The following is a 12,829-nucleotide window of genomic DNA, read 5'->3' on the forward strand; positions in this document are numbered from 1 at the left end:
TTCAAGTATCAGGGAAGGCACTGAAATTGCTACATTTTATTTCTTAGATCTTTCAAACATATATTTACGATCTTCTGGCACCGATCAATCTGGAGTAGGAGAGTTGGCTGAGTGGTTAAGCGTTGAAGTTAATTGACTTTGTTTCTGTTGGTTTGTCAGTTGCTGAGCCTTTACTTTGCAATCTTGTAACTAGTGCAGGAAAGTGTGTAATCTAACAGTGTGTCACTAAGAAAAAAGTCCAAAGTCCCCTAGGGTTTACTTTTTGCAAAAGCAATTGAAGAACAACAAATTAAAGGACGTTTTGTATCTACAGATTATGAGTTGTAGATACAGCTCAATGGTTTTGGGGATGTCAACCTATAATTAGTACGTCTCTTGGTCATTTAGTTGAGACTTGAGAGACAATCGGTTGGGTTGGATATATGTGTCCAATGTTCGATTCTAATAGGAAACAAACTTCTCAATTGGTATTTCAAAAACAAATAAATAAATAATGGATAAAAAAAAATTTTACCACCACACAGTGAAATTAGAGAGATGACAAGGAAAAAAAAAAACAAAATTTCCATCAAAAACTGTAAAGCTTTCCCTTATAAAAGACAGCCCTATGCATAGTCGTCCTCTAAAACATATCTCCATAAAAACAACAAAAAGAAGAAAAGAAGAAAAGAAAAAAGGAACATTGGCGAAGTCTCCCAAGGCTATCATCTTCCTGGCCTCTGCCATCTGCTTATTGTCCGTCCTCGGGATCGTGAATGCTGATCCTACTTTTGATGTGGAGGGCAAGGTATACGTGACACATGCCGTGCCCAAAGTCAGCAAATTCATGAAAGGTGAGAGTGTGAACATTACAGAACTTCAAGAACTTGGTATGTTGTATACAAAAAATTGTGTTGAACAACTTCAACTGTTCAGGTGCAAAGGTGGGATTGGAGTTCAGAATCCGTGAAGGCGGGGAATTAACCTACAGCGTGGAGTGTGAGACCGGTGGGAATGGAAGTTACCGTCTCACTGCAACAGGAGACCATGAGGAGGAGGTTTGCGAGGTTGTGCTTGTGAAATCTAGCATGCCTGAATGTACCGAGGAATCCTCAGCTGAGTTCCTCAGGAAGGCTGCTAAATTAGCCTCACAACCAACAATGGCATCTTGTATCCCGTTCGAACTGCCAATCCTCTCGGCTTCATGATTAAGGAACCCATTCCTGAGTGCACTCAGGGAACTCGGAATCACCTCCGCCGGCCTCGTTTGAATCACATGATCAATCAATCAATCAAATCGTTTTGGCCTTAAAATTATAAACAACTTTCCCTTTCGCATACACATTAAGTGAGAAAACAAGTTTGTATTGTATGTGCTTCCAACTAAGGCATTCTGCGACCCTTTGTTAATATAGTTGGTGGGGTTTATGCGAGACTGTTTTATGTGTTATGTTTGTGTTTGATGTAATCTGCTAACTGTAACAGAAAATTTACAAGAAATGCAGATGGGATTTTCTCATATGGGTTTGGGTATATGCGATTGATCCTCATCTTCTCCGCTGCTTTGAAGATGATCTCTGTTGCTCCGCTGCGATCTTTTGTGATTGTTTCAGCTCCATGACTATATTTTCCTATTAGGAGAGTACTATGACTATAAACTATAAAGTGTTTAGGGTCAGGAATTGTTTCAAGTATTACTGCATCACCACCAGAATCAGTTACCGAATCCTAGAAGTCAGTCAAAGCCCCAGAGGGGATTATGTGGTTCCACAATAACCTATGTGGCAGTAGAGTAGAGATCGAATTTCACTATGTTGAAAAAGATTACAATGAGAAAACAAAAGTTCTCTCAAAGGTTTGTGTGAGCAAACTCTCTCTCTTTTTCTTTTTTCTCGCGGCTCTCATCCCATTTTGGTCCGGCCCGAATAAGGCATTCTATGTTAACATAATACGCAAAGAGATAATTAGGAAGCAACAACATAAAGACTTATATTAACTTGGTTCAGAACAATACAGGTCGTTCTGAAAACAATCCCAATTTGTGGATCCTAAAATCCTATTTGCGCTCGGTCATGCCATTTGCGCCCAACGTAAGGGTGCCAGCTTCGTCTTCAAGTAGTCCTAGAGTATTCTAACCCTATCTGCTCTTGATCACGCCAGTCGCGCCCAACGTAAAGGTGGCTAATTTCTCACAAATAGTCTTTTAATGAAATTTAACCGAAATTTCTTTTATCTTTCATTGGCAAAAAGTAATTAAACATAATGAACTACAAACTGGTTAACTGATTTAGAGCCCCGAGAAATAAATATAAATAAATTTGGTTAAAGAAAGAGAGATATTAATTATGAAATCGATCTTGATTTGATTTGAGTGTTTGACGGCCTTTAAATAAGATAGCTAATTAAGTATAATTTATTAAACTAGCCTGTATGTACACAGTTCGCCTGGATCAATATTATACAAAGGGAGAAGGAAATTAAAAAACAGAAGAAAGAGATCAACACGTTTGACCATCTGAGTTGCTCCTCTGCCGCTTCACCGGAAAAACACACTGGAAACCACCGTGAGCCGCCACATGCCACTCCTCCACCACCACCCCATCCAACTGAAGCTGGTGCACCCCAGTTGAGCCATCATAGAAACCCCCATCAGCCAATAAACCACCAAACCCTCGTCCCGGCGGCTTGTTTTTCCGGCGACCGGCCCCGATTGGCACGTTCCGTAGGGCCCCACCAGCCGTCCAGTACCTCTGGCAGCCCTTGCAGAAGTGCCTTGGCTGCTTAACATTGTAGTTATTGAAGTAACAAAATTTGGTCTCCATGCTCTTGCATCTTGGGCATGGTATGATCTTGTCTGGCCTCTTCTCCACCGTCTCATCAGCTGACCTTTTTTGATCTTCTGATCTCATGACTCTTCGTCTTCCATGCAACGTGATTGTTGTCCCAAATAGCTTGATACCCTCTTCTTTGTTTGCCATAATAGCGAGAGATATGTATGACTGATTGACATATGATATATATACACACATATATAGCCGCCAATATATATATAAAAGCACGGTTGGTGGGTGGCGTGGAAAAAAATTTAGCTATAGTCTATAGTTATTTCTCCCAAATATTTAGGACTTATCATGTCTGAAGTTGAGAGTTTAAACCAATTAATTGAGATATTTTCTTGTAAAATTTTGGTTATTGGACTTGTCCCATTTTCAAGTCCCCATCCATACTCGTTTTGATCCAATCTTACCTGTAATCACGTGACACGAATTATTTTGAGAACTCAAAATTCAGGCATACTCAATTGTCTAAAAGATATGTTAAACTGGATGATTAATCAGTTGCCAATTAAAAGAAAAAGTTGGCGTGGAAAAGTTGAAGACGAGCTTTTTGTACACATCATGACTCCAAGTCATGATCATCACTACAAGTCATGATCATCATCAAAAGAGAGAAAGGGAGGTGTTAAGGAAGTCCAATTACGTGGGTCCCAACCTAGGTAGGGAGGGCACAAAGTGTCAAAGGCGAGAGTGAGTGTGGGGGAGCATAAAGAGAGAAAAAGCTTGCCTTTGCGCAATTTTTTCCTCTTTGTTTATATTCTTGTGTTGTATAGAAAAGCAAAGGCCAGAAAAAGATATGGATCACTTTTAGTTTATATGATATGCTTTTACTTTATTGGATTGAATTGCCACGTCATGGCTTGAGGAAACCGTGCTTGAAAGGAGATTTATGACCTATTTGGTAAATTTTCAAGAGTTATGACGCACAATTTTTCTCTACCAATATATGTGAATCGGATTTTCTTCAAGATTAGGTATATGCATGGTTGACCTCGTGATTCTTTCACAGCTCCACTTGATCAATATTTTTTAACCTAAGCGAAAGAGAGGTTTGAAATGTAAGTACCTTCAAATCGAGTATATATGACGAATACCCGTTACATGGAATGAGGGCTCAAGTTTAATATCACAACTTTGAGCCTAACTCTCTATCTATTGATGACGAATACCCGTCACACGGAACGAGGGCTCAAGTCTAATATCACAACTTTGGGCCTAACTCTCTATTGAAAACTCTGGTTGACAATAGGAGGTTTGTCCTCCCTTATAAGCTAGACTCCAGATTCACCATTTTCAGATATGAGATTCTCATCAATCTTTGTTCTTGGGAGTATGCACGTCAGAAGGTTTACCCTTTCACCATCTTCAGATATGAGATTCTCATCAATCTTTGTTCCTGGGAGTATGCACGTCAGGAGGTTTACCCTCCCTTATAAGCTAGACTCCAAATTCACTATCTTTCGATGTGGGATTCTCATCAATCCTCCCAATCTCCCAATGGGAGTATGCATGTCCTCGTTCATGGCTCGGGCTAGACCATTTCAATCGTCGGCCCACTTACCGTCCCAGACCTATGAGTCAATATCACATAGCCTTACTAATCCAGTAGATCAGGGCTTTCCCAGTTACTTGAACGACCTTTCTTTTTCATTTTTTAATGGCATTTTTTTAACTTTATAAGGGATGAGCTCTAGGGTAGGTCCGCCTACAATAGTATCAGCCCACAAGCCTGCATGCAGGCAAGTGCACTCTTAACGAGAGCACCAATGATAAATGCTCACCACACGAAATGAGGGCCCAAGTCTAGCATCACAAGTTTGGGCCTAACTCTCTATTGAAAACTCAGATTGACAATAGGAGGTTTGCCCTCCCTTATAAGCTAGACTCCAAATCCACCATCTTCTGATGTGGGATTCTCATCAATATATCTTAACTCTCATTTTGCCAAATTTCATCGTTTCAAGGATATTTTTGTAATCTTATATTTTACGTTTTATCTCCTATAAGAGTTGTAACTGACCCTAGTAGTCATCATCTATCATTTTATCAAACATATTAAAACCCTGGAGAGTTTTCTCTCAAATTCTTGGAAGATTCTAATGTTATTTTTTTCATCAAACGTTGATTTGATTTGTTATTGTTTTCCTTTGTTGATCTGCCTGCATTACCTAGCAAGTGAAGCATAATATATAAGACTTTGAACAGTGAAGTTAAGAACTATTTGGGTTTAACTTTTTTATGGTTCCTTTTAATCAACTAGTATTGTTCGGTTTTGTGGTGTGCCTTTTTTGCTTTCAGCTGCAAATTTTAAAAGGGAAAGCAATTTTGATATGGGTATTAATCCATTATTTGATAAAGGAGTTTTATTTGATTAAATGTAAAAGTCTCCTCTTTTGCAAACTTTTTTTTTCCAATTAATCTATGATTTAGACAAGGAAACTTTTCTTTTCTTTTAGCAGAAAAAAGGGATGTACTTTTTCTTTTATGATGCTTTAGAAGTCTCTTTTAAATAAAATAAAAAAGTGCATAATGATTTCATTGATGCACACCCTTGATTAAATTAATGCTGATAAGTCCAAAGGGGTACCCTAATCAAATGCCTAATTTATTAAAAGTATATATTATCTATTATGCCTAAAGATAAATATGGGGGTATATTTATATTAGTGGGGGTGTTGCTGTTTTGGGTCTTTTTCATTACCAAGTTGCTTTAAAAAAAAACAAGAAGAAGAAGAGGAAAGTCCTCATTTCTTCCTTGATGTTTTGTTTATCATTAACTCACTTCTCTCATTCAAGCAATTTGCTTTGCCAGCCCAAAACCAGATCAATATAAAATAAGGACATGAAGAGAAATTATTGAGTATGGTGGCCTACTGGCCTATAGTGACCCGTTGCTACGGCAACACTCTTGACTCTTCTATCAAACCCTTGAGGGGTCGCTCATATATATTCCAAAAAATTCAATTTACAACGATAAGATGAAGCGAAAATCAGAACTAACGGGACATTTAGTTCATAGAAGACTCGAGAGTATCTCCGTTGTTGCGGAGATACTCTTGACTCTTCTATCAAACCCTTGAGGGGTCGCTCATATATGTTCCAAAAAATTCAATTTACAATGATAAGATGAAGCGAAAATCAGAACTAACGGGACATTGGATTCATAATTGAATGAGTATGACTGTGATGCTAAAACCTACCTTTTAGAAGAAAGTAAACCGTGATTGACATACGTTATCTATGCTTAAAACCAATTCTGCCTATTTCAGAATTGAATGCAACTAATCACAATTAAAACACAAGCTATGGCCTAAAAATTAAATACAAAGAGATGGAGAGACTATTCACATAAATAAAATACTTCCCTTAAACCAACTTCAGAAACTCAGAACTATGTGACGATTAGCTGAAAATAACTTGTGTAATTCCAGGATAAAAAAATCAAGTATCGCTCCAAGTATCGTCGTCGCTGCCAACAGCCTGTCAACTTTTACCAGTCAGCATATTTGGTAGTCTTATTCAAGTCAAAAGTGAATAAACATAACTACACGAGGAAGAGGGAAGGAGTGGAACCTGACGAATTGCATTTGCTTTCTCCAAAATTGCAGTGACTTTGACATTTGCCGTGGGGACTGATGTAGCAGCTGGCTGTACTGGAACCGTGCGTCTCAGGTTGAATGACTGGGATAACACAACAAATGATAAAGCACACATTAGCAACAAAGAATTATCTCCAGCAATTCTACATCAGATTTTGTAAATAAGCATAATGTAACTTCACAGCCAGCCACACATAATCAGTACCGAGTCTTATATTACTCTCAGTATTCCTCACACGTATCTGAAATAAGACCAACTCGCCAAAAACATAGGGGAGAAGGAATTAAGCATTAGAAATCCTCATCATCAAACAAGGCTCAGGAACAAAGAATAATAGGCAGCAAATTCCATTAGCATACTTTCCTACTAATGGAGTAACGGGTACACATTGTTCAAGTTGTAAAGTTGCTAATCCTCCAGAGTATTTGGACTTGCATTCCAAATTAGTCCCACAGATGAACCAAAAATAAAATAAAATGGCTACTCACTTTTGTTCTGATTTGCTCTAAGAAATCTTCTTTTTCATCTATCCCTTTTCCAAGCACTGCCTGATTTGCTCCTTTCTGCCAAAACTTCCCTTGGTCCTGCTGCTGCAAACAGATAGTTTCATAATTTGTATGTGTTCAATTCCCACTGTGCACTAGTTACCTAATATAACAATTAACAAATACATGATTGACGATACTGCAAATTACCAAGCTCTTTGAGTTAAATGAGATGGCCTCCTCGATAATTTGTTTCTCAGTGACTGGGGCTACCTTTGGTTTGTGGGAATTGGTAGATCCAAACGGTTTCTGATCAAATGCAGGTTCATCAGCTTCAGATAGAGTATGTGAGTTTTCTTCTTTCATATCTGAGTTTGGCTTCAAGACCCACCACTGCGCGGGAGGTAGAGGTGGGGGCAGTGGAGTGGACTCCCTAGGACACTTGGATTCTTGGAGATTATTCAAATCTGGGTTGTTCATTGTTTCTCGCTGTAGAATTGGGCTCATAGAACCGGTACTTGCCATAGCCAGTGAAGGACCAGAAAAAGAAGGTTTTGCACCATTCTTAGTAGACAGGTTTTTAACTTCTTCAATAGCAAAGTGGTTACCATTATCAGCTATTTCCCAGAGCTGAAGAGAACTTGAAACAGATTCCACAGATGAAATTCTGCCTAAAGCATCATAGAGCTTGTGGTCTTTGTTTTGAGGTGTTTCACCATATTCCCATTGTTCATAATCTGACTGGGAGTGGTAGCTACAACCACCATCTGACAAACAAGGAGATGATCTACAAAAGGTGTCATCATCAGAGTCGGAACCAATATCACACACGGCAGTGCTAGGCTCTGGGACCAACTGAAATGAAGGAAACATATCTCTTATGCTTTCAGAACAACGGCTTGTATCTGGAAATTTGAGTTTCAGTTTGGAAGTTTCAAAACCATCTACAGGGTGATAAGATATTTTCATATGCTCAAGCGGTGGTGAAGAAGTAAGCAAATCTACTGGAGATTTACGCCCTGCTTGCTGTTTGAAAGTTGTATCTGGAGTCGGTTGATAAACCTCCTTGTTGTGCCCACTTCTCTTATCAAATTTACCAGCTTTCTGGTGGCTAACCACGTCAGGTTTTCCATCATGGACAAGTGAAACCTTTCTATGAAAATCATTCAGGAGTAACCGGTGGCCAAGTCCTAACATTCTAGCGGGGTTTTCATCGATCTCTTGACTGGCCTCAGTAGATGTAGCTACAACATCTGGATCAACTGTCATCGGTTCAACAACCCTAGTCGCATCACATTGACTATGGCTATCACTATGTTGAGAACCTCCGTATTTTTCTACTTTTGAATCTGAATCAACCACCGGAGATGTCAAAGATGTCTTCCCCATTGGGATGCCATTCTCTTGATCAATATCACATGATTTTGAAGATTTAAAATCTGCAACATTTCTGGTGATTTGAGGATCCTTGTCCATGATACCACGTCTCCCCATCTGATGAAAACCATTTGGCAGAGAAGAAATTGTCTCATCTTTATTCCCAATCATAGAATCCAGACTTGCGGAGTATGATGAAAAATCTGGAGGCTTCGATGGCTCAAGACCTAACAGGCCACCATTCGTCCAAAGCTTCAGTGATGGAACGCCAAAAGGTTTGGCATGAGATTGCCCCAACTCAAAAGAGTTGATTATGATTTTAGCGCCTGGTGGTTCCTCTAAACTGGAGATTCTGGAGTTAGAGGATGATGGATCACTGGCAATAGATTCTACTTTCAAATTTTCAACGACATTTGTACCGGCAGAAAACTTAAATCCTGGAGAACAGGGTAAATCAGAAGAATCCTCACATATTTGAGGTGTCTCCTCATAACCAAGCCTTTGTAAAGAGACCAAGCAGGGTGATTCACATGGAATATGCTCCTTCAAGGTGATATCAGGCGCACTACGAGATTCCTGTTGAAAAGGACGCTCCTTTGAGATGATGTCAGGTTCGATAAAAGATCCATGTTCAGAAGGATGCTCCTTCAAGGTTATGTCAGGTGAACTAAAAGATTCATGTTCAGAAGGACACTCCTTTGGATTGATGTCAAGTTCACTAACAGATCCATGCTCCTTCGAGTTGATGTCAGGTTCACTAAGAGATTCATGTTCAGAAGGATGAAGGTCTAACTTATCAGTTGAAGCATTGTGCATTACGGCAATTCTTCCTTCGTTAAAACTGGAGGAGCCACATTGCTCGTTTTCTTGTTTTGTTTGGCAATCCATATCATTTTCAGATTCAGATTCAATGTTGTTTAACGCATCAAGAAAAGTATCTGGTTCACTCTCAACCTCATCAAGCTCGTTCCTACCAGAAAATGATTTCAGAGTGTTATCATTGTCAAATTGGATATCCATTGGAAGATTGTTTCCATGGTTGGCAGTGCATGTATCCAAAGCGGCCAGGTCAGAGTTTGTTGGATAAGTCTCCAGAATTTCATCTCCATCATAATACTGACCTTGGGGCTGCATCGTTTCAGCTTTTTCATCCCATGCAACACAAGATGAAGTGGGGGCAATCTGCTCTGGTGATGAACTGCGCAGATAACTATCGTTTGCAACCCTCTTTGGCTCATCGGGAAAAACAAAATTAATAGTGTCATCGTGTTGCTCCAACCTAGAATAGAATTCTCGTGACTCCTGCTCTTCTGATTGCAAGGGTGAACTTGCATGGAAAACACATTCAATATGGCCTGATCCAATTCTTGAATCAAAAGAATTTGAGTGATCACCGATGTCAGATTTTAAGCTCATATCAACTGTGGAAGCTGTCTGAGAAGGAGAGGCTCGTGTATTAACTGGAGAAGTAAACTGCCTCCTGCTGAGCACAAGGTTATGTCCTTGAGATTTACTAAACAAAATAAAGAACTTTGGGTCAGTTATATGCATATAGAAACAATACCTGTCGCTATAACTGGATACTGATGCACCTTGAGATACGTCTCGATTCCTAGGCAATGATCTTCTCTTCTGTCCATTTTAAAACTCTTAGTTTAGATATTACTCTAAAAGGCAGTAATATATGGCTAACTGAGTAATACCTTGCTTTTACGAGCTTTCTTATCTCTTTGGACTTTCCTTGCATTGGCTTCAATAGATTCACCTGATACTCTTCTAAAAAAGGTTGGATCTGAATATCTTCGTAAACAAGATCCCGGACCACTGGTATCAAATCTGAATAGCAAAAGAGACTCCAGAATTAAGATCAAAATGTAAACATCAACACAAACATCTTTTTATTCACAACAACAAAGAGCATACTTGTCAAGCTGCTGCAGTCGTGGAAGATCACGGCCCTCCTCATAGGAATCCATGATAAATCTCGGCAAGTCATTGGATACGAAATGATTTGTTTCATTTCGAATGTGAGGATGCCACTCTGTACCTGCAAGATGACTCCTGCTTTTAAGTTTCCATATTGAGCTTTCACTATGAAAAAAAGCTAGAGGTATGAGAAGTCCCTCCAAATAAATTTAAAACAGCAGACAGTTCCAAAGATGAATAGAATCCAACACAAATAATATACCCGAAAATAGCAAACAGAAACATTAATATCACCAATCAGAAAACAAACTCTGAAATATTGGGAAGAAAAAATGAATTGAGCAAAGACCATACCAGCAGTGTATGCAAAATGAATGTGGCTTGTTTGGGCGAGTACAGCCTTCTCAAGAGGTGGAAGTGCAGCTTCAATATGTTTTACACGAACCATTAATTTATGACTTCTAGATGCTGTGCTCATGACTTGCTCCTGTAAGTCATGAAAAATGTCTGCTGCAAATCTAGCAATTTCGTATGTAGCAAGAAAACCTTCACTTCAGTAACACATGAAACATGCCACTCAAGTGAACAATAATTTACATGCATAATAACCACCACCATTCCACATAGTATAAATAAAACAAAATAAAAAATCTGGAAAAAAAATTCGATGACCATCCAATTGCAGTGACATAACTAAAAATTCCCAGTTGCTCACATCATATGTATAATCTAACAAAATTAACCATTATAATAGAAATAAAGATGAAGAATAGCAAAGCTTTACGACCTTCATCCAACACAAGGCAGGGTTATATCAACTACCAATAAGTATCAGTGATTACATTTAAAACAATTCTCTTCAAAACATGAAACGTGGACGAAAATCGCTAAAAATAACTTAAAAGACAAAGATAGTGGGAAACCTTAGATCAGAAATGTCTTATCTAAAAGATAATAATTAGATTAGTATTATGGAAGCTCAATAATCACCACTTCACTTGTACACATAGATTATAATAAGAATCGAGTACAAACCAAAAGAGCAAGTCCAAAGGATGCATGACTTATATTTTTAACTGTCCCAGTGCCATACTGACATTATGGATTTCAGACAATCGACAGGTAAGTGATATATTGGGTACTGAATTCTCAGTATACAAGTGCACTCATAATATACCAGAATTCACCCCAGAGCTCTCTTTGGCACCAGAACCATTTTTTAAAAAAAAAACAAAACTGAGTTCAGCTGTTCTTTTTTTTCGGAGAATGGTAGACAAAAAACCTAAATTCAACTCACTGAACCCCTTGACTGGAGGGATGTGCTTCCTGGTATACTTAAACTGAAAAACATTATGGGCATACAATTTTACTAGCATTAAGGCCTAGTGATATTTCCTTAGATAATCTGTCACATAGTGAAATTTCATCCAACTAGCATGCGAATGTTCCCAACCTGAGCGACCAACCCAAAAATGTACATAAGAAGATGGGGGAAAAAAAAACACTTCACAATCCACAACGCAGCAAAGTAGGAACAGTCCTAGCCACACCGAAGCAAAGCTTAGCCTATCCTTCCTGACTACTAGTAGATATTCAAATTTCTCCATCCCCTCACAAATATATAAATTCCAAAGGAGATGATTATAGCAATCAAAGCATAAGCAGACAAAAGATTTTGTGTGATATAGCTTATTGTTTCCCTACTTCTATTGAAAAAAAAAGAAGAAAGAATTCTATCTGCTAACAAATCAAACATCTCATTCAACTTCTCTCAGTTTTTGCCCTATAATTTCTAATTAAACATTGCCTATGCAAGAATGCAATCAATCGGGATGAACAAATTCAAAATGTAAAAAAGAAGGCACTTGAACCCCCAAATTTCACACAATTCCAACATCAATGTACCAAACTCCCAAACCGAACAAATGCAAACATATAATAAAAGGTACAGTGAAAGAGAAGAGAGAACAAAACGTACTCCGCAACATCGCCTAACTGACGCAAGATCCCTACCAGGCCAGCAACGGCGACGCCGTCGAGGATTGCTTTCGGATCTTCTTTGCTGGCCTCTGTATACAGCTCAGGCTGGCCCAGCCCGTACTCATTCTTCAGCTCTAGCCTCACCAGCGGCATCTCCACTGCTTTTCTCTAGCTCAAACAAACTCTAAATGAAGAGACGGAGGGAGAATGGAGAAGGGAAAAGGCATTTACACACAGATGCTGCAAGCAATATCTTTGAGTACAATGAAAGAATGAATGAAGAATAAATGAAGGAATGGTGCGCTTGAGTAGGTGAGGAGATTGAAGCAGCTGAACTGCCGAGACGGAACGTTTTCTGGGAGAGAGAGCGTGTGTTTGTAAGTGATGGATTAGCTAGCTGAATGCGACATTGCCAACTCTGCAAGCCATTCCTCACTATGGAAATCAAATCAATGTCTGTACCCTCGGCAACTTGACTACTTGAGAAGACCAAAACGTTCTTACAGTTTTATCAAAACAACGGCATTGCCCTTCTCGAGGGTCCCACGGTTTGCAGTGCTACAGAGGATAGGAGGCTCCAATCCGACTCCAATTCTTTTTAAAATTATGTTAAATCATGAATTTTTTTTTGAAAGGTCCACAGAT

At 39.0% G+C, this 12,829-nt stretch overlaps 2 protein-coding genes and 1 pseudogene across 5 annotated transcripts; 1 reads left to right on the forward strand and 2 right to left on the reverse strand.

Annotated features, from left to right (window-relative positions):
• The first annotated feature begins 523 nt into the window (after positions 1-523).
• On the forward strand, positions 524-1,371 carry LOC119989446 (annotated as a pseudogene).
• Positions 1,372-2,369: 998 nt separating this feature from the next.
• On the reverse strand, positions 2,370-2,992 carry LOC119989447 (dof zinc finger protein DOF1.5-like). Its single transcript, XM_038834968.1, has one exon. The coding sequence runs from the start codon at positions 2,955-2,957 to the stop codon at positions 2,478-2,480; it is 480 nt and encodes a 159-aa protein (XP_038690896.1). The 5' UTR covers positions 2,958-2,992; the 3' UTR covers positions 2,370-2,477.
• A 2,836-nt stretch (positions 2,993-5,828) lies between these two features.
• LOC119989914 (protein SCAR1-like) lies at positions 5,829-12,629 on the reverse strand. 4 transcript variants are annotated; one of them, XM_038835683.1, is made up of 9 exons: positions 12,183-12,629; positions 10,559-10,722; positions 10,202-10,325; positions 9,982-10,114; positions 9,843-9,910; positions 7,112-9,758; positions 6,905-7,006; positions 6,390-6,497; positions 5,829-6,296 (listed from the first exon to the last, which is right to left on the reverse strand). In XM_038835683.1, the coding sequence occupies exons 1-9, from the start codon at positions 12,335-12,337 to the stop codon at positions 6,258-6,260; spliced, it is 3,540 nt and encodes a 1,179-aa protein (XP_038691611.1). In that variant the 5' UTR covers positions 12,338-12,629; the 3' UTR covers positions 5,829-6,257. The 4 variants fall into 4 exon arrangements, with proteins under 4 accessions (XP_038691611.1, XP_038691612.1, XP_038691609.1 ...); XM_038835684.1 differs by having other exon boundaries at positions 6,905-7,003; positions 7,112-9,761; XM_038835681.1 differs by having other exon boundaries at positions 7,112-9,761.
• Positions 12,630-12,829: the final 200 nt, after the last annotated feature.

The sequence above is a fragment of the Tripterygium wilfordii genome, chromosome 21 (assembly GCF_013401445.1).
Source record: "Tripterygium wilfordii isolate XIE 37 chromosome 21, ASM1340144v1, whole genome shotgun sequence".
NCBI lineage: Eukaryota > Viridiplantae > Streptophyta > Magnoliopsida > Celastrales > Celastraceae > Tripterygium > Tripterygium wilfordii.